This window comes from Pteronotus mesoamericanus, unplaced genomic scaffold (assembly GCF_021234165.1).
Source record: "Pteronotus mesoamericanus isolate MK-2021 breed Mesoamerican mustached bat unplaced genomic scaffold, CSHL_Meso_final contig_263, whole genome shotgun sequence".
In the NCBI taxonomy this organism is placed as follows: Eukaryota; Metazoa; Chordata; class Mammalia; order Chiroptera; family Mormoopidae; genus Pteronotus; species Pteronotus mesoamericanus.
Genome location: NW_026555112.1, coordinates 9,155,231 through 9,180,259, shown reverse-complemented (window position 1 = coordinate 9,180,259; position 25,029 = coordinate 9,155,231). Strand labels below are relative to the sequence as shown.

Sequence of the window (25,029 nt, the reverse complement as noted above, 5' to 3'; positions counted from 1 at the left end):
TTTATTTAATAAATTTTAGAGTAATCCAAAGGGTCTATAATTTTTTTAGACATCAATTTAACTTTTTATCGATGCATAGAATAAATCTGATTTATAGTATGCCTAAGCTCTTCTGCTTTCATTTTTCTACTACTGCTCTGCCTTTGGTTGACAATTACTATTTAAATATCAAGACAAGCAAGATAAAAAAAAGAGACTAAAAATCAATTTTGCTACTTTTATAACAGACATACTAAAACTGTAAAATGTTTGATGAGAGAAGGGACTAAAACATTGGGTTTTATGTTACATTACTGCAGATAATAGAAATGATAATGGGAAAAATTTCTCTTTGCCAGTCATACAGATTAATGGAAATGGCTTACCTTTGTCCTGAAGCAGTTGCAATTGGTGATGGGCCATTAGGATTTCGTGGTTCTTCACATGTACTCATTTCCATTATTACTTTATCTAAGGACTAATACAATTACATTTAAAAAGTAAACAACTAGATATTTCCTTTTTATGTTATGTACATTATAAAAATATTATTTAAGACTATATTCTCTTTCATTTCATTATGAGCAAAGTAAACAGTAAGCAGAGTCATTTTAAATGTCTCTCTGAAGGCCTAAAAAGATAGCCTAAGTGCCCATCAGTAAATGAATGGATCAAAAAACTATGGTACATTTATATAATGGAACAATATGCAGCAGAAAGAAAGAAGGAGCTACTACCCTTCTTGACAGCATGGATAGAACTGCAGAGTATTATGCTAAGTGAAATAAGCCAGGCAGTGAAAGAAAATACCATGTGATCTCACCTATAAGTGGAACCTAATCAACAAAATAAACGAGTGAGCAAAACAGAACCAGGGACATAAAGAACAGACTGACAGTGACCAGATGGGAGGGGAGAGGTGGACAACAGGGGAAAGAAGGGGAAGGGTTAAGTCAAGGAACATGTCTAATAAAGGACCAATGGACACAGACAAGGGTTGGGGAGAGTACGGGGGCGGGGTGCTGAATGTGGGAGGTGGGGTAGGTAGGGCAGAGGAGGGTAATGGGGGAAAAATGGGGACAACCGTAATTGAACAATAAAAAAAAGTTTTTTAATAATAAATAAAATTTAACTGATTAAAAAAGAGACATATCAAAATAGAAAACAATGTGCTCAGTCCTTTCTCAAGGTAATTACTATCTGGTAGAAAAGCTGCATTATAGGACTATGAGAGAAAAACTCTAAGAAGTAGCCATATACTACTGAGATCATCAGGTTATAGAAGTGCAGTTTCTAATCCCAGAACGTGTTAATATTAAAAGAATAGTTAGATCATATGCTTATATAAATGTTTATTTCTGAGGCAATTCAGAACTCACCAAACAGATAGGATGTGTTTTCAGTTTTGTCCATGGGATCTAAAAGAAAAAAAATTTTTGCTTTAAAACAAATCATTAAAAAAATTGTAAAACAGTAACCAACAGTTTTTCTTAATATAGTGATAAACATACCAAACTGTATCAGATGACTTATTTTTTAAATTGCAAAATATTAAATAAGCAACTCACTTATACTCTTAAAATCAGACGTACCCATACTGCATAAAAGACTAGTCATACTTTCCTAGTAATCTTTTTAAATAAAGATTTCAGGTTGCCTTAAATATCTTCTTTCCAGTCCTTAAAACACATTTTAATTTCAGAATTTTAGCTAAGACTTCCCAGCAAAGCATAATTTGTAATTTGTTCATTTTAACAATTTTTTATATTCTGAAATTCTCACCAATCTTTTTGTAGATATTCAAGACAAATACAAAAGTGAAGCCATTGCTGTAAAATGTAGCCAATATCAAATATTGAAACATAACCTGCACTATAATATCATATCTTTGGAGATATTTAGGTTTATGAAGATTAGAAGTATAGAATTAAAGGAGACTATCTTTTTCCCCACAGTCTCCTTTTGGTGCCCAAGTTTAACTTTATGAAACAAATTAGTATTCACTATTTCTACTAAGCAGGCTTTCAAACTAAGATAGTCTTTTTTAAAATTTATAATTTATGGATTTTGAGAGAGAGAGAGAGAGAGAGAGAGAGAGAGAAACATCAGTTTTTGTTGTTTCATTTTTTATGCATTCATTGGTTGATTTTTGTATGTGCCCTGACCAAGAATTGAACCCACAACCTTGGCATATAAAGACAATGCACTGAGTGAGTTATCCAGTCAGGGCCTAACTAAGTCTAGTCTTTAAGAGCAAGAAGTGATACGAATAGTGTCAAGGCAAGTAGGAATAAGTTTTAATAAGTAGTAGTAATAATAATTTTAAAATCTTCATTTAAAATAAACACAAATTTGTTTTTTAAGTATATTTTATTGATTATTCTATTACAGTTGTCCGATTTTTTCCTCCCTTTAATCTCCTCCATGCTGCACATTCCCTCCCATGAGCATTTTCCCCCTTAGTTCATGTCCATGGGTCATAATATAAGTTCTTTGGTTTCTCCATTTCCTTTACTATTCTTAACCTCTCCCTGTCTATTTTGTACCTACCATTTATGCTTCCTATTCCCTGTACCTTTTATCCTCTTCTCCCCTTTCCCCTATCCCCCGCTGATATCCCTCCATGTGATCTCCATTTCTGTGATCTGTTCCTGTTCTAGTAGTTCACTTTTGTTTTTGTTTTTAGGTTCAGTTATTGATAGTTTTGAGTTTTAAAATAAAAACAAATTTAAATTGTTGCATTTGACAACAAATCCTTTTTAAAAAAGTTTCAATGTGCCAAGTTTAACCAATTATTTTATTTATAAAATACCAATAATTTTATTTAAATGTTAATAACATGAAATTTTAAATGAAAATTAAACTCTACAAATTAATAACTAATATATTATATGATTAAATTTATAAGGCACACATTCATGTAATTATTTAGACAAAGGTATTCATCTTTCTAAACTATATTAATAAAAATACTTTTTTACAGAATTATCTAAAACAAAATATTTATTTTAAAAGATAGGGATGAAATTAAAAAATAAAAACAGAAAATGGCTTTTCACAGATATCAGTCTCACCCTAATAGATGCTTTATTACAAAAAACTTTGTTGATAGCAAGCCATGTTGGCAAATCCAACATATTCTGGAGCACCTCTTCATCTAACTCCAAATTCTTCAGTTCGCCTTCTCCTTTAAGGGTACTTAGATTTATCTTGTCAGGAGATAAATTTTTGGTAAATCTGAAAGAGAATATACATTGACATTTATTTTAGTGTCAGTTACAATAGAGTCATTCTTGCAAAGGTACAGAGCATTAAAAATGTAATAGCACTAAGATCCCCAAAAGCACAGTGACAGTCTCTGCTTTAATTCATGCTTTTCAACATGGTTTCATTATTTCTTGTTTTTATCTCTCTTGTCTGTAGCCCTTTTATAGAAAGCTACGGTGTTTTTGTCATACATTTATTTGACTATTCCCATATGTAATCAAGCTCAGGTTCTTACTGCCTTGCAAATTTATGAATGTTTTCTGAGTATTTACTATTTTTTAGGCACTATGAAAGGCGGTGCATATCACATTTTGTTCACTTTGCATCAGAGGAAGGGGATATTCCTATTCCACTAACCAACCTACAAGGAAGATAAGGAAAAAAGGAGCCCTTTATAAGCAGCAGCAGCAACAGTAGTCATGGCCATTCAATCATTCCAAGAATGATCAAAAGACAGTAGCACTCCTTTTCTTTTATATTAAATTTATTTTTAAGTAACTTTTTTCAATCACAGTTGACATACAATATTACATTAATTTCAGGTGTACAGTCCAGTGATTAGACTTTCATATAACTTACGAAATGATCACCCTGATAAATCTAGTACCTATCTGACACCATACACAGCTATTAAAAAATTACTGACTGTATTCCCTATGCTGTCCTTTACACCCCCATGAATTTTTGTAACTACCAATTGTACTTAATACCTTCACCTTTTCCACCCTTGCGCCAATGCCCCTCCCCACTGGCAACCATCAAAATGTTCTCTTTATCTGTGAGTCTGTTTCAGTTCTACTTTTTCATTTATTTTGTTCCTTAAATTCCACAATATAAGTGAAATCACACAGCATTTGTCTTTTTCTGTCTGATTTATCTCAGCACAATACCCTCTAGGTCTATCCTTGTTTTTGCAGATGGCAAGATTTCATTCTTTTTTATGGCTGAGTCATATTCCTTTACTATGAACATATGGATGTATATGTCTTTCTAATTTAGCGTTTGGGGTTTCTTTAGATAAATACCAAGAAGTGGAATTGCTGGGTCCTTCTCTTCATCTCTTGTCATAGTCTCTGTTTTAAAGTCATTTTGTCTGGTATAGGTACTGATATCTACCTTTTTTATTTTAATGAATTATCTTTTTCCATCACTTTACTTCCTTTTTAAAATTAATGATCTATTGTTTATGCTATTACAGTTGGTCCTTCATATACTTTCTTTGACTAATCACTTTACCTTTTTTTCAATCAGTCTGACCTCCCTCCTCCCTTCTTATCTCTGTCAATCTATTCCATGATTCTATGTCTCTGATTATATTTTGCTAATTAGTTTATTTTGTTCATTAGATTCCTCTTATAAGTGAGATCATATGATATTTGTCTTTCACTGACTGACTTACTTCACTTAGCATAATAGTCGCCAGTTCCATCCATGCTGTTTCAAAAGGTAGGAATTCCATCTTTCTTTCTGCTGCATAGTATTTTATCATGTAAATGTACCACAGTTTTTAAATCCACTCATCTAATGGGCAGTTAGGCTGTCTCCAAATCTTGGATATTGTAAATAGCACTGCCAAGGACATTGGTGTGCATAAGTTCTTTTGAAACAATATTTTAAGATTCTTAGGATACATGCCCAGTAGTGGAATCACTGGGTCAAAAGGCAGTTCCATTTTTAATTTTTTGAGGAAATTCCATTCTGTCTTCCACAGTGGCTGCACCAGTCTGCATTCCCATCAACAGTGCACTAGGGTTCCCTTTTCTTCACATCCTCACTAGCACTCGTCACTTGTTGATTAATTTAAAATAGCCATTTTGGCCAGTGTGAGGTGATATCACATTGTGGTTTAATTTGCATCTCTCTGATGGCTAGTGATGTTGAGCATTTTTTCCTATGTCTATGGGCCACCTGCATGTTCTCCTTGGAGAAATGTCTATTCTTGTCCTTTGCCCATTTTTTTAATTGAATTGCTTGTCTCCCTGGTATTGAGTTGTATAAATTCTTTATATATTTTGAAGAGTAAACCCTTGTCTGATGTATATGACATATCTCCTAGGGCAATGGAAATAAAGGAAAAAAAATAAACAAATGGGACATCAAATTAAAAAGCTTCTTCTGTACAGCTAAAGAAACCATCATCAAAATGAAAAGGAAACCAACTACATGGGAGAACATACTTCCATCCCTTTACTTTCAGTCTCTGCTTATCTTTTGATATGAGGTGAAGCACATGTAAGAGTCTCATTTTCTTATCCATTCTTAGCCCCTGTATGTCTTTTAATTGGATCATGTAGTCCACTTGCATTTAAAGTAATTGTTGATAGTATGTATTTATTGCCATTTTATTATTCATATTTTTATCTTATTTTTTATTCTTTTTGAAGAAAGACCTTTAACATTTCTCATAATACTGCTTTGGTGGTGATGAACTCCAACCTTTTTTTTGTCTGGGAAGCTTTGGCCTTCAGTTCTAAATGATAGCTTTCCACGTAGAATAATCTTGGTTGTAGGCCCTTGCTTTTCATCACTTGGAATATTTCAAACCAATCCCTTCTGGCCTGGAATATTTCTGTTGAGAAATCAGCTGACAGTCTTATGGCAGCTCCCTTGTAGATAACTAACTGCTCTTCTCTTGCTGTTTTTAAGATTCTCTTTTTGTCTTTAGAACTTGGTACCTTAATTATGATATATCTTGGTGTGGGCCTCTTTTGGTTCATCTTGTTTGGGACTCTACGCTTCCTGGACTTGTATCTCTTATTTTCTTCACCAGGTCAGGGAAGTTTTCTCTTGTTATTTTTTCAAATAGATTTTCAATTCCTTGTTCTCTCTCTTTTCCTTGTGGCAAATGTTAGTACATTTGAAGTTGTCCCAGAGGCTCCTTAAACGATCCTCTTTTTTTTTTAAATTTATTCTTTTTTCTTTTTGCTCTTCTGATTGGGTGTTTTCTGCTTCCTTATCTTCCAAATTAGTGATTTGATCCTCTACTTCATCTACCTTGGGTTAATTCCTTTAATGTAGTCTTCATTTCAGATAATTAAATCTTCATTTCTAACTAGTTCTTTTTTGTTTTCTATCTCTATTTTTAAGTTTATAAAACTTTGTTGAAGTTCTCATTAAGTTCCTCTATTCTTCCCCTACGTTCACTGAACATCCTTATAACCAGTGTTTTGACTTTGTGTCTGGTAGATTACTCGTCTCCATTTTGTTTAGTTATTTTTCTAGAGTTTTGTTCTGTTCTTTCATTTAAAACAAGTTTCTTTGTCTCCTCATTTTGGGTGCCTCCCTATGCTTGTTTCTATGTATTAGGTAGAGCTGCTACATCTCCCAGTCTTGGTAGAGTGGTCTTATATAGTAGGCGGCCTGTAGGGCCCAGGGGCGCAGCCTAAGTGCCCCCATGTCATGTTGCCTGAATAGACCTTCCTGTTGTGGCTGTGCCTTGATTGCTGTTTGCAGATCAATGAGAGGGGTTTATCCCCAGTCCAAAAGGTTGTAGAGAGACTGACAACAACCACAGTGGAGGATAGGCTATGCAGGGGCCAATCTCAGGTAGCAGAACTCACTGAAGCAGGGTTCTGGAGTCCAGTGAGCCTGCCTCTTGAGTCTCTCACTCATGGAGGTGGTTGGGTGGTGTTTTGGTGTGGTGCGAAGCTGTCCACCTGGTGTGCTAACTCTAGGGCCTACCTGGAGGTATAAGCCAAAGTCACTGGTTGCCTATGCCCTGCCAGGGGCCACCCAGCATGAATTACAAAACAATCTACAGATGGCTATTTTGCTGGGCTTGGAGGCACTGGGCAGAAGCCTAGCTGCAAAATGAAGCCATATGCCACTAGTGCTGGGCTTGTGCCCACGCTGCAAGAGATATGAGGTGCAAGATGCCAGGCATTGCTTGTTTAGGGTTTATGAACCTTTGAAAGAGTTTAGAAAAATCCGAAGCTTGTGAACCAAGATAGACTGTGTGGAAAATACACTGGAAACAGCTTGGGTGGGCCTGCAAGGTGGGTGGGTGGGACAGGGCAAACAGTATTAGCCAGACTGATGGAAACTCATATATGATGTCTGCCTACCAGCTCTGTAGAGGGAGGGTTCAGCAAAGAAACAATGGCCTCTTCCAAAGTTTCTTTCTTGGAGAAAGCTGCCCCTCCAGCCCTCACTAGACACTGTCTTTGATGCCTTTAGAGCTGCTGCCCCAGTGCTGGAGCTCAGAGCAAGTAAGTCTAAGTCCACATTAGCACTCCTTTTAGAATCATCCAGTGATTCTCAGTTTTAGAAACTGACAGATCATTCTAGGAATAAATTATAGTATAAATATTTTGTTCTAAAAGACCTCAAAAAAGGGATTATGCAACTCTATTTAGCAGCCAATGTTGGAGTTCTTCATGGAAGACTCTTAAAAATACCAGTATTAACAACCCTGATTTAGCTGTACAGATACCATTTATCTTTTCTACAGGAGTTAAGGTAACTATATAAAGTGTATAATCAAAGTGCCAAAAGTGGATGCTGAATTCTAAATAAAGAACTCAGATAATGACTTAGAAATGAAAGTTCTTAAACTTTAGAAGATTGGAAATAATAAGTTAAAATAGTAGTGAACATTTTTCAAGGGTTTACTGTATATCAGGCTTTTGCATGCATTATTACCTCATCTAATTCCCAAAATAACCAATTAGGGTCAATACTATTTTTATCCCCACTTTTTACATGAGTAAGCATAATGAGTAACTTATTTGCTTAATGTCACAACTAATAATGATAATAAGAGCAACAACAGTGATAAATGACACATTTGTAAAACAACCCTAAAAAGTGTACAATTGTTAACTTCACACAGCAACTACTTTTCAAAGGTGCAACTACTGATAAAATTTACTGGCTAACAAGAGCTATTAGCCAGTATTTTGACTTCTTCTGAATTAAATATTAAAAGTAGCAACATGTGCTGGATTTGTACATGCCGTATCAATAAGAATACAAATAAATATACACATGCTTCTGCATTGACACTAAATCAGAATTTTTTGAGTCACATTTTATCTATATTCGTATCTTCTCAGAGAATGTCAACTGAGAAATACAAAGTTCATATTTAACCAATACTTGACTAATGATGCTGGGCTGTATTATATTTAACTACCAATCATGTTTACTTTAATACTATGAAGTTTCCAGACAACCCACCATTCCTAACCATACAGGAATGACCAGCCACTTGTCAAGGCAAAATATTACAGCTAGAATGGAGCATTCAACAAGTACTTATTGAGGATTCAGATACATACCAGTACAGGCCAGTACATGCAAGGTCCCTACTTCCATGCAGTTTTCAGTTTAGTTAGTAAGAGAGAAGATCAAATAGCATGACTAACAAACATTTAGTAGGGGGGGTCTTAATTCAGAGCTTCTTTGAAACATGGACTTTTGAGCTGATATCTAAAGGATGAGTAGTAGACATTTACTATGGAAGGAAAAGAAGATGGCAGGGGAAAAAAGAGTATTCCAAGCAATGGGAATAAAGCATATAAAGTTTCTGAGGCAGAAGAGAGCATGGTATAAAATAGAACTAAAAAAAAGATCAGCAGCTGGTATGTAGCAAGAGGTCTAGGAGAGTAGAAGATAAATCTGCGAGGGCAAAGAGGGAACCAATTATCCAAGGGCCCTGACCATTTTGTTCCTTAATTCATATATTCAATAACTTTTCATTGATAGAGCAGGTCCTCAAATTATGTCATTTTATTAGAACAATAATGACATACCACAGGAACTTAACTCTTGTTTGTATAAATTAGCCTATGGTAAAATTGGTTTCATTGCACGTCCTTTCACCACAGTTCCAAGAACCTAATGACAACATTAAGTGAGGTTTTATTGTTCCTATAATTCTATAATTTAATAGGCACTGGGAATTTAACAATAAATAAGACATAACTATCTCTGCCTTAATGGAGGTTAACGGCGGGGCGGGGTAGGGGGGAGTTTTGTGCAGAGAATTAAAAAATAAGTTAAATATATAGTAAGCCAGGTTCTGATACAGTAAGATAAGAGGTGCAAGCAGAGGACCTTTCAATTTTTTTATGGGTGGGCAGGAAAAGCCTCATAGAAAAGATGTCATTTGGGCAAAGATCTGAAAAAAGTGAAGGAGGTAGCTATGCAAATAACTCAAGGAAGAATGCTCTAGGCAAAGGAAAAGCAAGGACAAAAATTTAAGGTGGGAACATACTTGCATGTCTGAGGAACAACAAGAGGCCACTGTGATTGAGGAAATGAACAAGGGCAAGAATAAAAAGAGATGAGTTAGAAAACTAACAGGGGCCAGATGATGCAGGACCTTTTAAGCCACTCTAAGGACTCCGGCTTTTATTCTCAGTGAAAATGAGAGTGACTAGAGATGATTTTGACTGGAGACTTTCACTTGTAAAAAAATCACTCTATTGAGGATATTTAAAAGCAGTTCATGGGCAGAAGCAGGAAGCCCCAACAGGAGGCTACTGTGACAATCCAGGTAAGAGAAGATGTTGCTTTGTATCAAAACGGAAGAGTAGGAAACAGTGAGAAGGGAACAGTTTAGATATGTCCTGAAGGTAAAGCCAACCGGATTTGATTGTATAGACTGAATTCAAGGATGATACCAAGGTTTTTGGTCTAAGTATCGGTAAATGGAAGAACAGAATTGCCATTTATTGGGAGAGGGAGACAGAGAGAAAAATAAATTGGGATTAAGAATCAGAATTTAGGCTTTTAAAAGGTTAATTAAGAGATGTCTATCAGATATCCCAGAGGATCTCATCTGTCAATTACATAGTCAGATATTCAAATCTTATTCAGAAGCTACAGATACAAATTTTGTATTCACTATTATAGATTGTATTCATAGTCACAAGATGGAGAAAGAAAAATAAATGGCTCCAAGACTGTGGTCAGGGATCATTAAGAGGCCAAAGCAATGTAAAAGAAACCAATACAGGAGATTTATAATAAGTAAGGCCAGTGAGGTAGGAGAAACCAGATTTTGTTTTATTTTTTGTTTTTAGATTGTATTTGTTTTTAGAGAGAGGGGAAGGGAGGGAGAAAGAGAGGGAGAGAAACATCGCACGCCCCCAACTGGGGACCTGAGCCACAACCCAGGTATATGCCCTGACGAGGAATCAAACCGGCAACCTTTTGGTTTGCAGGCCAGTACTCAATCCGCTGAGCCACACAAGCCAGGGATTATTTTGTTTTAAGGTGAGAAAAGTCAGTGAGCTTGTATGCTGATGGCAATGATGCAGAAAAAAGCCAAAAGACAAAAAACTAGTATTGATGGTACCAGGAGGACAGACAATCCTTAATTAGAAGACAGCAAAAAAAGTACACAAGAGGAGGGGTTGGCTTTGAATAGTTTTGACTTTGGAAAGCATGTTAGTACTCTACATATATAAAAAAAATAAAATGAGAAAGAATAAGAGGAGGGGAAACACCTAAAACTGAAAGCAAACTTAAACAAATGATCGTATTTGTACTTCAAAAATACTCTAAAACCATACTAAAGGAAAAAAACAGGAAGAAAGGAACAACAGATTGGTGGACAAAGACTAATCTCAGTAACTCATGAACACAACTTTTAACTATGTATCCTTAGTGTTGGGCAGGATGGAATGTGTGTATGCGCATGTGGAGGGAGGTGGTTAGTGGAGAAATCAGGCAACAACTTGACTGGGGATGTACAAGAATGTTCATGTCAATAATATTTACAAAGTAAAAAAAGTGAAAGTAGCTAACTGTCCAAAAGGGAATAGTCCCTTTAATTTTGATACATTACGCTAAAGACATATCAAGTAATATATTTTGGCAAAGAAATGTTTATATTATAATGTCTGGTGAAAATTCTAGGTTCAAAATTATAACCCGTGATTTCAATTATGTTAAAAATGCATTATAAAAACTCAAATATCAAGGGTACCTACGGCTGGTGAGATTTTAGATTTATTTATTCATCTTTATACTCTTCTGCATGTTTAAATGTATACTGAGCATGCATCACTTTTATAAAAACAAAAGTTCAACAGAAACTCAAAAAGACAGGCCTGGCAAAAGTGAAAAGTGAAAGATGGAAAGATTAAAATAGATGTCATTCATGAAAAATCCTATCTTCAAATTACTTCATAACAAAGGGATACCATCTGCAAAGAGCATGGTCTTTAAAGTCAGACAAATAGATCTGAATTCTAGTTTAGCTACTTATTGTGATAAGTCTCTAACTCAATTTGCTCATCTATAAAATGGGGAAAATAATACCAACCACAAAAGATTTTAGTGAGGATTAAAGATAATATGTAAAGCATCCAGTACAAATTAGATGTTCAACTGAGTTTTCTTTGTCCTTCCCTCTATTTAGATTAAATAATGAACACACTAAATTATAATTTTAATTGGAGCCACATCAAAAGGTCATGCTTATCCAAACAGGATTTTTAAATGGCTGAGCTATGAGGCTAATCTCGAAACCGTCTACTAGTGGTGTTCATCTTTTATAACATTTTTTTAAATTAAAATATTTTAAATAGGAAGCTGAATATATATTGGTAACTGTCACATCCACAGCTATTAGAAAGCTGGTTTCTTATATTGGGTAGGCTATATATATATCAAATTATTTATCTTCTATTATTCATATGTTAGACTTTATATATATATCTCAGTTTTGCACAACTATTTCCCATTTATTAATATAATTATGCTTCTTCTAACATCAGAAACAGTAGAATGACTTTAGCCACATTTGTTATAATTTAATTGATATAGGAAAAGCAGATATCCATTAAGTGTATACTAGGTAAACAAAGGGAAGAATACTCATAAAAGACTATTAAGGCATGAAAGAAAAGTGTGTCTACCTCTGCATCTTTCCAAGTGTTGTTACAGGCTCTTTAGACTAAATTGCCATTTGAAGTCTCCAGATAAATGTATTACTCTTTTAAATACTATAATTGAGAAGTGTTATAACACTGGTCCTGATCCTAAAGGGATTAAATTATATCTGAACGAAACCATTTCAGCTCATTAAAAAATCATTTAAAGTTGTAAAAAGTTATATTAATATTTTAAAGCTTAACTTAAAAAAAGTTAGAAATCTAGGTCAGTAAATTAAACACTGAATATTTATTTTATTTGGTGGAGATGGTGGGGAGAATAGAAGCATGAAATCTATGTAAAACCAAAGTAATGTTAACAAAAACTCAAAACAAAGATAAAAATGAAAGCTGATTGACCTCAATATGCCAAAGTTGTAACAACTGCACAGAAGAAAGTCATACCACATAATAAAGATAAAAATGGCACAACTGTTACTGATATTTTTAAAATTCAGAGCATACACTAATGTTTCATTGCTATGTACATTATGGCAGGGGTCCCCAGTACCAGTCTGGGCCTGTTAGGGACCGGGCCACACAACACGTGCTGAGCTTGAATGGACTGTGCTTTAATCATCCGGAAACCATCTCCCCCACCCTAGAGCATGGAAAAACTGTCTTCTATGAAACCAGTCCCTGGTGCCAAAAAGGTTGGGGACTGCTGCATTATGGGATGCAGAGAGTTTTTAAAATACATGTGTCCTTTATTCTAACATTAGTATATAAAATAAATTTCATTGTGAATGTATATATTTTATTGGTTAACTTTCTCATTTTTAACAATGTAACAATTTAAAAACACACTTGAAATATGAAAACAGGCTTCCATTTTATCCAAAATCTTCATTAACTACATATAATACAGGAAAATATGTTTACTATATTAACAAAAATAGCTAAAAGTTCTAGGCAAATGGAAAGAATGGGTTTGATTTATATTATACAATTTACAATTAATATATAATTATTAAAGACTAAATTATGTGCAAAGGACTGTGCTAAGCAAACATTTAGGGCAAAATAGCCCTGGCTGGTGTGGCTCAGTGCATTGAGTGCCGGCCTGCGAATCAAAAGGTCGCTGGTTCAACTCCCACTCAGGGCACATGCCTGGATTACAGACCAGGTCCCCGGAAAAGGATGCGTAAGAAGCAACCACACATTGATATTTCTTCTCTCTTTCTCCCTCCCTTCCCCTCTCTCTAAAAATAAATAAAAAAATATTTTTTAAAAAATTAGGGCAAAATAAAGAAAGTCCATATCATGAAGGTTTATAATTATTTTTTAAGATTTTATTTATTTATTTTTAGAGAAGGGAAGGGAGGGAGAAAGAGAGGGAGAGAAACATCAATGTGTGGCTGCATTTTGTGCGTCCCCCCACTGGAGACCTGGCCTGAAACCCAGGCATGTGCCATACACTGGGAACCAAACCAGCAACCCTTTGGTTCACAGACCAGTCCTCAATCCACTGAGCCACACCAGCTAAGGCAACACAGCATAAATGCATGAAAAGTCAAGAATCCCAGCTCTGCAAGAAGAAAAATATCACTAACTACTTAACATCTCTATGCCTCAGTTTCCTCATCTGTGAAACAGGAATAATGACACCTGCTTCATGGGGCTGTTTTGAGCATTAACTGGGTTACAACACTTAAAATGCTAGGAACTGTCCCTACCACACCAGAAAACTCAGTGTTAGCTCTTATTAAGATACAGGTTAAATAGGAATATGAACAATACAGAGACATTACATAACCAGTGATGATAATTTTCTAAAAAAAAATTTGACCTGATTAAACACTAAGAAGGCAGCAAACCATAAATCAAAGGTACAAATTTTATATCTGATGTTATTACAAATTTTAGTCATGGTTTATTTCAGCTTTCATTAGATTCATTTTATAGCAACATCATAAAAACTGAGATCATAGTTTGGTTATTTGCTAAAGAAAACTGAAACAGATTTGTGAAGTGAACCATCTCCAGGTTAAGAATATTTGGCCCTGGCTGGTGTGGCTTAGTGGACTGAGCGACGGCCTGAGAACCAAAGAGTTGCTGGTTCGATTCCCAGTCAGGGCACATGCCTGGGTTGCAGGACGGATGCCTGATTGAGGGCATGTGAAAGGCAACCACACACTGATGTTTCTCTCCTCTTTTCCTTCTCTTCCCCTTTCTCTAAAAATAAATAAATAAAAATCTTAAAAACAATAATATTTGAGAGTAAAATCAAAGACTAGAGCTCAAAAGAATCTTAGAACAGAGTTTATAAAAACCCTTTTCTGACCTTCTTCCACACTTAACCTCTTTGCATTCATATAATGAATTTCTTGATCTACCTTGTCCTGAAATTGTTTACAGTTCCTCTTGTTGTGTATGATGTTAGAGATTTACATCAATACCTACTACTTTTCTAAACTTAAGAATTGACTCTGCTATTTGATAATGTTTTCTAAAATAATAGTTGTGATTAGAAATGATCGTTCCTATTCTGTGATATTACATGCTATAGAATGAACAACCAGATTTTACAGAGAACTTAATGATGCATGTTAAACTGTTTAGTAAAAAACTTAAAATAGGCACTCAACCTTAAGTTTGAGGATGCCCTTCATCAAGGGGTTTAGATTTGTTAATATTTTCAAAACGGGTTTTTAGACACCAAAAAGGCTAAGAACAAATGCCTTAAAGAAAAAGAATTCTAACCATTCAGAACATAAATTATTTCAATACCATAATTTGATTTTTACAATTGTTATTAAATTAAATTGTTATTAATACACAAATATTTCTTAGGGTGTCTGCCCAGCTAGCTACCAGTGATTCCAACTCTCAGAGAAAGACTTGGTGGAAAGGTGCATATCTAAGATATTATAACACTTCCTTGGTTACAGCTGATGATCTAGAGGTTGACAAGGTTTCTAGGCTGTTTAATCAGATTCTTTCCTTCAAAAGTTGAAACTAAAGCACTAACACAGGATCAGGATGACATAATAAAAGAGTCCATTTGAGAGAGAAACAGAGATCCAACATTTTAGATCTTAAAGGTACTGTACAAATACTTTCCCATCATGTTCCATTCTCCCCAACTGAGTCCAACTCAAACACCCTTAAAATGAAAAATTGAAAGCACTAGCTAGTATCTCAAAATTTGTGCCCTTACGAGGACTAAATTCTCATTGCATATGAAGACATAGTACAAAAAGCAGTATCTTTGTGTGAGCAAATTTAACAGCTTCTGCTTGATTTTATTCAAAACAGTATTTCTAGATGAGAAAAGTGCCTTATGACCACATGTTCAAGTCATACAACAGAAGATGTTCTTGGAGAGACTTCCCAAAATCTGATAGACTGCCAAGTCCTTTGGCTAGGAACGTTAAGTTATTAATCTGCAACTAATTACATCCTTTCACAGTCTGTGGGCTTCACCGTCCAACCTAAATATACCTATCAAAACTAAGAAACAGAGAAAGCTTTTCTAAAGAAACCCACTATGTTTCTCCCTTACCCAACAGCATTTTTTCACCCAAGCTGTACTTGCTTTAATCCGGCACCCTCCTCTTAAGGATAGCTGCTTTCTTGCCCTACTCTATGCCTCAAAAGCGAAATTAGTTATTTTTAATTTTTGTTTAATATGAGCTGGGTCAAAAAATATACTACTTAAGTTACAATCTAATACACACATATAATTGAAACAAAAATTTAACAAAGCAATAGCTTAATAGTCTGGCATTTTCTATTTTATTTCATTTTTTCAAATGGTGATCACAACCTATTACACTAATTCCACAAGGAAAGCTATGACCCACAGTTAACAAACAATACATAAGAAGTATAATACATCATGACCAAGTATTTACTGCAGGAATGAAGGTTAATTTAACATTCAAAAACCAACTAATGTAACTTACCATATTAAAAGTAAAATCACATGATGATTTCATTAGAGGTATAAAAAAAGCATTTGACAAAAGTCAACAACATGCATGGAAAAATAACCCTCAACAGAAGAGAACTTCCTCAACACTATAAAGGACACCTATGAAAACCTTACAGCTGAAATCATAATTTCGAAAGACTAAAATGCTTTTCCCCTAAGACAGGGACCAGGCAAGGATGTCTGCTCTCACCACTTCTATCCAACATTGTATTAGAGAGCACTACCCAACACAAAAAATAAGGCAGGGAAAAGAAATAAAAGGCATCCAATTTGGAAAACAAGTAAAATTGTCTTTTTTCCTAGATAACATGATAATCTATAGAAAAATTTTACAGAATCTTATAAAAAAAAACAAACCCCTGCTAGAACTAATAAATGAGTTTAGCAGGTTACAGGATAGAAGACCAACATAAAAAAAAAATAAAATCAACTGAAGGGACACAGGAGCCAAACAAATGAGCTCCCAACAGCCAAGGCCTGAACAATTTGAACAACAAAATACTATTGGATTATAACCCATATTATAAAATAAACATAAATAAGTCTACACAGATATATACACATGACTGGATAACCAAATAATTGGGAGAGAACATATAAACCTTCCATGCAGAAAATCTCCAAATTACTTTTATAGATATTCTAAGCTCAAGGAAGTGCAGCATAACTTCTCACTCCTCTTGTGTGAGCTGCACATAGTACTTCCTTCCAAAACATACAGTACAAAAGTGGGGTAAAGAATAACTTTACAGCCCTGGACAGGTGGCTCAGTTGGTTGGAGCCCCATACACCAAAAGGTTGTTGGTTTAATTCTTGGTTCTCAGTCAGGTTGTGTATGAGTGACAACCAATTGATGTTTCTCTCTCACATTATTGTCTGTCTGTCTCTTTCTGCCTCTCTTCCTCCAGCCCTCCCTTTTCCTCTCCCTCTTCCTTCCTCTCTCTCTAAAATCAATAAACAGCCCGGCTGGTGTGGCTCACTGGATTGAGCACCAGCCTGAGAACCGAAGGGCTGCGGGTTCGCTTCATAGTCAGGGCACATGCCTGGGTTGTGGGCCAGATCTCCTGTTGGGGATGTGCAAGAGGCAACAGATCTTTTCTCTCACACATCGATGCTATCCTCTCTCTTTTTCTCCCTCCCTCCCTCATCTCTGAAAATAAATAAATAAAATCTTTAAAATAAATAAACATATCCTTGGATGAGGATAAAAAAGAATAACTTTACAACAGAGAACCTGACAAACAATACATCAACCAGATGATCAAGGTCAATGTCAACAATGGTGAGACACATTGATACTAAGCACCATTGATATGACATAATAAAAACATACTTAATCAATCTAGTCTTCTTGCCAAAAAGCATAATCCTTTTCTAATCACAAAAAAAAAAAATCAGAAAAATTCTGATGGCGAGGCACTGAACAAAATATCTGATCAACACTATGCAAAACTCTCAAGGTCATCAAAAACAAGGCAAATCTAAGAAACTGTCACAGCCAGTAGGAGTCTAAAAAGACATGATTACTAAATATAACATGGTAGTCACAATGGAATCTTGAACCAGAAAAAGGGCATTGGGTAAAAAACCATAGGAATCTGAATAAAGTCTGAGCTGTAGTTAACAATAATTTATAAATATTGGTCCACAATTTTGACAAATCTACCACACTAATAATGCAAATAATAAGGGAGATAGGATGAAGGGTATATGAAAACTTTCTGTGCTATCTTTAAAATTTTTTTATAAATCTAAAAGTATTCTAAATTGAACATCTTATTTTTAAAAATCATTTAGCTGTACATGGAAGGTATATGTAAATTCCACTCAATAAAAAGTTAGTGCAATAAAAATATCAATTGTATTTCCATATCCTAGCAACAAACAATTGGAAACTGAGTTTTTTTTAATTTTATTTATTCTTAGAGAGAGGAAAACGGAGGGAGAAAGAGAGGAAGAGAAACATTGATAGGCTGCCTCCTATACCAGCCCCAACCAGGGACTGAACACACAACCCAAGCATGTGCCCTGATGGGGAATCAAACCTGCAACCTTTCACTCTGCGGGACGACGCCCCACCAACCAAGCCACACAGGTCAGGACTGTAAACTGAAAATTTAAAGTACCATTTACATTAGCATAACAAGTATGAAATTTTTAGGGATAAATCTGACAAAAGATGTACAAGAATTATATACTGAAAGCAATAAAATGTTGCTGAGGGTAATTAAAGAAGACACAAACAGAGAAATAAAAACATGTATGTAGATCAGAATATTTAATATTAAGATGTCAAATCTCCCCAAATAGATTTATAGATTTCAAACAAACACCCAGAAGACTTTTTGGAAGAAATGACAAGATGATTCTAAAGCTTATATGAAAATGCCAAAGACTTAATATATCAGAGTTGGAGGCCTTGTACCACTAATTTTTTAAGACTTGTGATCAATGGAACAAAACAGAGTCCTGAAATACACCCAAATTTTTCATCAGCTAATTTTCAACAAAGGTGCAAGACCAATTCAATGAGGAAAAGATAGTATTTCAATAAATTGTGTTCAAACAACTACATAACCATTTTTTTTAAAAAAAAAAGGAATCTTGACACTTCACACCATAAAAAAGCACCTCTAAATGGATCACAGACTGAACTCTAAAAATGGAAACTAAAATTTCTGTAAGAAGATATAGGAGAAAATCTTGGTGGATCCTGAGCTTGGCAAAAAATGTATTTAACACAACAGAAAATGCACAAATAATAAAAGAAAAAAATCAATAAAATGTACTTTATCAAAATTAAAAACCGAGCCTATCAAAAGACACTATTACTAAAGGATAAGCCACAGGCCAGGAGCATATTATTTCTAAAGGCTGTTTGAAAAAGGACTTGAATCTATATATAAAAAGAACTCTTACAACTCAAAAATAAGATAATCTATTAATAAAGCAGGCAAAAGATTTAAACAGACCCTCAAACCAAAAAAGACATACTAATGACAGATATGCACATGTAAAGATGTATAACATCAGTGTCAACAGGGAACTGCAAATTAAAAGCCACAACAGGATACCACTACTTACCCACTAAAATGGGGAAAATTAAAAAGACTGACCATACTGAATATTGGTAAAGATATGAAGCAAGTGGAATTCTCATATACTTGCTGGTGAGAATATAAAAAGTACACTTTGAAGCCACTCTGCAAAGCTGTTCAGTAGTTTCTTAAAAAGTTTTTCTTACCCACATATAACTCAACCATTCTACTAGGTATTTACCCAAGAGAAATGAAAAGTATACGAGGTCTGTCTAGAAAAAGTTCATCCACGGTTAATAAAACAAGAACGGTTTGCACAACATCGATGTAACCTGGCAGCCAAGGAGAGTGGACTCTCTTTGTTCTCTCATTTTTCAACTTCACTGTACTAATCAAGGGGGGCAGAAGATGCCCTTGAGTGAGCATGTGTACTTTGTGGCCATCACATTCAAAATGACTGAATGAGAAGAGCAAGGAATCTGTGTCAACAATTTTGCATTAAGCTTAAACATTCCTCTGCAGAAACTATTCAGATGATTCCAAGGGCTGCTGCTCTGGGCAACTGGTGACTGGCAGCTTCGTCATGACAACACACCCACTCACACATCACAGCCATGCAGAGTTTTTAGCGAAACATCAAATCACCCAGTCCCGCTACACTCCAGACTTGACACCCTGTGACTTCTGGCTTTTCCCAAAACTAAAATCGCCTTTGAAAGGGAAGGGATTTCAGACTGGAGATGAGATTCAGGAAAATACGTTGGGGCATCTGATGGACATGGGGAAAACTGTGTGAGGTCCCAAGGTGCCTACTTTAAAGGGGACTGAGATGTCTTTGTCCTATGTACAATATTTCTTGTGTTTTGTATCTTCTTCAATAAATGTCTCTATTTTTCACATTACGTGGCTGGATACCTTCTGGACAGACCCCCTATGTCCTCACAAAGACTTATACATGAATGTTCATAGCAGCTTTATTGTAATAGCTAAAAGTTGGAAGAAACCCAAATGGCCACCAACAGGTAAATGGGTCAACAAGTTGTAGCATATCCACAATGGAATAAACACAGCAATAACATAAAATGCATACAACTGAAATAAATTAATTGTAAAATATTCATGCTGAGGAAAAGAGGATAGAAAAACAAAGTAATGATATGATTCATTTCTATAAAATCTGGAAAATGCAAACTAATCTAAGTGAAATAAAATATATCACATAATAAAAAAAAGACAAAGCAGGAGAGAAGGAAGGAGAAGTTACAAAGGGGCATGAGAAAGCTTGGGGGCATATCAAAATTTCAAATTGTACATCTTAAGCATCTACAGTTGACTTCATATAAATCAACTATATTTCAATAAAGCGGATTATCCAAGATTGGTTGATTTTATTTACTTGTATATTACAAAAATAATTAAACGAAACAAACTCTGTATATTGGGTGTTGGGAAGGCTCAAAAAGTTGTTTACCATGAGCACACCTTGATACACACACACACACACACACACACACACACACATCTGTATACAGATTGTGTATACACTCTGTATACACAAAAAGAAACTAATTAAGTCAATAATATACAAAGGAATAAGAATTTTTATGGTAACTGAATCATAGATTTTTGAAAACTACACCATTGCATTTGTCATCTAAAGATAGGAGAAGTAACTTTAAACCAAGTTAAAAAAAAACAAAACTGAGTAGAGCCATCTAGCCTTCATACTAGCAAAAAAGAATCAAATAATTTTAGAATCTGAGCACCTAAAAAGTTCTTCTAATCCAATGTCCTCATTTTATAGTAAAGAATGGGAAGCCCAGAGAGGTTAAATCAACTGCTCAAAGTTACAGCAAGGCAGAGCCAAAATTATAATCAAATTTGTACAACTGTAACATAAAAGGTATTTAGGATCAATTACCATTCCATTATCATACTGACCAAATTTCAATGTTACTGAGTAATTACTAGGCATTATGGGGATATATGGCAATTTTCATCTTCCATGTCAATTGGTGAGGCTTATTAGGTATTTAAAGCATAAATGTTAATATTTTTTAATGAAACCTACAGTGTTAATGGAATAAAGGTCAAGGAAGGTACAGCACAGTAAGTTACCCTTTTTTGAGCATTCTCAATTTACAGAGTTTGTTTGGCTTGGTATTTTTGTAATATGCATGTAAAGAAAATCAACCAATCTTGTCTAACCAGTTTTTCCACAAGAACATTTAAAGAATGAAAGGGGTTGAAAATTGGCAGCCTCTGAGCTAAGTTTTACCCACAGATATGTTTTTTCTGGCTTGCATAGTGTTTTTAAAGACATGAATTTGTGGCTAACATTTAAAATGGGTGGACCTTATATTGAAATCTGAGCTTCTGAATTTTATTGAAACAATGAAAGATCTGACACAACTAGACCTACATCCTTCATGGCAATAACAGTACTGCTTAGGCTCTTGGGCAACTTAGATAAATAAGACATAATTACTGCTTTCAAAGACCTCAAAGTTTATCATTAGAGACAAGCACATAAATAAATCATTGTAGTATATTAAGTTCTTACTATGTGCCAGGCACTGTCAGATAATCCTATTATCAAACATGAAAATAGGATGAGATGGACACACAAAGAGGTGAGTAACTATGGTTAAAAGAATACTGCTCTGGGAAGGCTTCAAGGAGGAGGGGGCATTTGAGTTTTTAAGAGTAAAAGTAATGTGAATAGGGCAGAGGAGGACATTTCAAGCAAAGAAGCGGCATGTTCAAGGTTACAGGTTCACATACAAGTAGTCCAAGATGAAGTACAAGGCGTCAGGTAGCTTGGAAAGAAATGAGGCCTTGAAAGATGGACTGAAGCCAGGTCATAAAGAACTCTTGTTATCCCACGTAAAGAAATGTGGATTTCATCCTATCTTAGTATTTAGTTCCCACAGTGATTCAACCCAGGTGGGAGAAGAAATAAAAATGTAAAGGATGTGACAGCTGACCCCTCTAATTCTTGACTCAATTAGAAGAGCTCTACTTCTGTCTATTTTGCAATGCAGTGAAGTTCTACTTTAATTTTTTTTTCTGGAGAAAATATTCTATTGCTATAAACAAACTTTTTCTAAAAAAAATCTTAAATATGAGCCATTAAAAGATTCTTATCCAGAAATTAAATAAGATTAGCATTTTAGAAAGATCTCTCTGATAACAGTGTCAAGGACGGAACTTCTAAAGAAATATGCGCTGGGAAGGAGAGAAGAATACTTAGTTGCAACAACTGATGCAAGCCAATACTAGTTACATCTGGGTAGTGACAACAGAGATACTCAAATATTGCTGATATCTACTTTGTGCAAAGTTGTTAGCTATGTGCTAGGTTCAGGATAAAAAAAACATACATTCAAGAGTTATTTAAATAAAAAAAGGCATAATTGATTAAAATGAGAAGGTACAGAAATCACCAAGGAATTAAACTTTGTAAGTGACGTGAATAAACTCATGAACAGCTGTGGTTTAAACCAAAAATAAAATCGTAACACCTCATCTTCAATAGGCTAAGTATGAACCAGACCAAAAAAGATATGTTAAGGATGTATAATCTAGAAAAAGCAAAGGATGACAGTATGACTACACTTCAGGAGTAAGGCCCCAGAGGATTCGCTAGAGGAATATATAAAATCCGAACCATCCTTGAACGACATTATGAACAACAAGACCTTAACTGTCAGAATCACAGAGAGAATCTCAAAGGTTTCACTAATGGTCTACCTAAGCTTAAAGCATGGCATCCCTCCTTTAGCAATTTTGGTAGAGTACCAGATATCCAAATGATAGCATGGAATCATGGCAGAAAAGAATATTGAAAAATAATATGTACATCACCATAACTGTGTGATTGCTCGCTAACATATGACCAACATGTTAATCACCCGTCCCATTACTCCTAGAGTAAGTATGTAATGCGTTGCACAATTCTACTCATGGTTATTCTTTAATTTACAATTTCTTACTGGGCTTTTAGAATAGGTTCAAAGTATCTATATGAATATATTTTCCAAGCATTAGAAGTGTTCTACAACATTGAGTTTCTAAGTTTTTCACTGAATCCTAAATTGAAGGAAATTCAGTGCCATTTCCACATGAATCTGGTTTTATAACATAATTGCTTTCCCTTATAAATGAATTTTTAAAAGGGGCAGCAGAGAAGAAACGAATGAGGTAGAGAGCTTTTACATCTTTCAGAAATGAATCCTATTTTCATTGCTGTCCATGAAAGTTACTTCAATCTCCTTAATAAAGATTATAATTAACATTAAGTACTCAAAATAAACTCTTAAGTCCTCCAGTGACAGAACAGATCAAAACATCCTCTTTATCAAAAGAGCCTTCATACCTCATTAACTGTATTAGATTATGAAGCCTTACCCATTAAAGGATATATCAAATGCTAACTACTATTTCCAAGTATCTTACTCTAAATTATAAAACTTTTCTCTTGACAATATCAGAGTATAGGAGCATAGCCAAACCTTATATATTAGAAAAGATACTGTAAGACAGGAATTACACCAGCCTGTAGCTACATAGTTGTTTTAATTTTTAAATGAAATTGGTATCTGACTAAAACAATAAGAATTAGAAATTATTCTCTAAGTATCTTTAAGAGGGGCATAGTAAGTGCTCGCATTTACAGAGGAAAAAAAAAAAAACCATGGGGAATACGAGTGTTACCTGACGGCAGGAAATTTCAGACAAAAGGTCCCTATTCCTGGTGAAAGCAAGTAGCCAGTTGCCAGGGTCTCTTAGACTCCTCTGGTACTCATTTGGGTGATTATGAAATTCACAGCATACCAATCTCCACCACAGCCAGCAGGGATCACTGCAAGTAATGGGTACACGGGGGACACAGAAGGGAGCAAGTTTAAGGGAAGGGAGAAGAAAGGAATGATATGATAAAAATATTTAGCTGTGATTCACTTTTTAAAAATATTTGTATTTCACCCTGGATTCTAAAGACAAACACTGCTGAAATCTTAAGATAAATTAACCTATCACAGGAATTGCTACTACTCTACCAAATTAATGTTTTTTAATATTTTATATTAAAAATGCTAATTAAGAAAAATGAGATAGCTTATATTATAAGAAAGTTATACAAAGACTCAACTGTATAATTCAACATTAAATAAAGCCAATTAGGACAAGCCCTCTAAAAGACACATAATCTACAAATACAAACTGTCTAAAATTAAATGTCAAAAGGCCCAGTGAAAAATACAGTCCTCATTTCATTATAGAAAATACTAGAGTAAAATTACCTATGAAAAGCAACCCAAAACCCAAAGAGAAATCCGGCAATAAACTATATCTGTATACTCAAAAAAAAAATTGGAGAAGGATAGTATTTATTAGGAAAAAACTTTTAATCTTCATTTTATGGAAATGAATGAACTTTTTAAACCAGCCAAAAATGGTTCCGGGCAACCAATTCATACCCTGTGTATTTTATAAAGGCCAATGTAGTATAAATGTATTTCTCCAGTCAGCTAAATATGTGTCTGAACAAATACTATGTACCATAAAGATACAATGGCAAACAAGACAAGCACAATCACTGTTCTCAGAATTCAGAGGTTATCAGGATGATTCTGCCCTTAAAGAGATGAGGATCTGCACTACTAACAAATATGAAGTTTTTGTTTTAATAAAACAAACAATATATTTTAAGACCTAAAAAACTTCACATGAAGATGACCTGTAAAGACTAGTCTACTTAAAGTTCCCTATGGAAGATGTACAAGTAAAATGAAGCCTGAGAGGATGCACTGTCATGAAGGGATGCAGACAATTTGACTGCAGGAAATAAAACAAAAATGGGTGAAAAGGGTGAGGGTGAGGGAGTGTAGTTTGGGAAAACAGTGAAAAACAAAATTGCACC

At 34.8% G+C, this 25,029-nt stretch overlaps 1 protein-coding gene across 1 annotated transcript in view; it reads right to left on the bottom strand.

Moving 5' to 3' along the window:
- BLTP3B (bridge-like lipid transfer protein family member 3B) overlaps positions 1-25,029 on the bottom strand; it is an 80,285-nt gene that overhangs the window by 45,634 nt on the left and 9,622 nt on the right. Inside the window, exons 2-4 of the mRNA XM_054574653.1 lie at positions 3,054-3,216; positions 1,359-1,397; positions 366-457 (exon numbers count right to left, since the gene is read on the bottom strand). Coding sequence (XP_054430628.1) covers positions 366-457; positions 1,359-1,397; positions 3,054-3,216 — 294 coding nt within the window. The remainder of the gene's footprint in view (positions 1-365; positions 458-1,358; positions 1,398-3,053; positions 3,217-25,029) is intronic.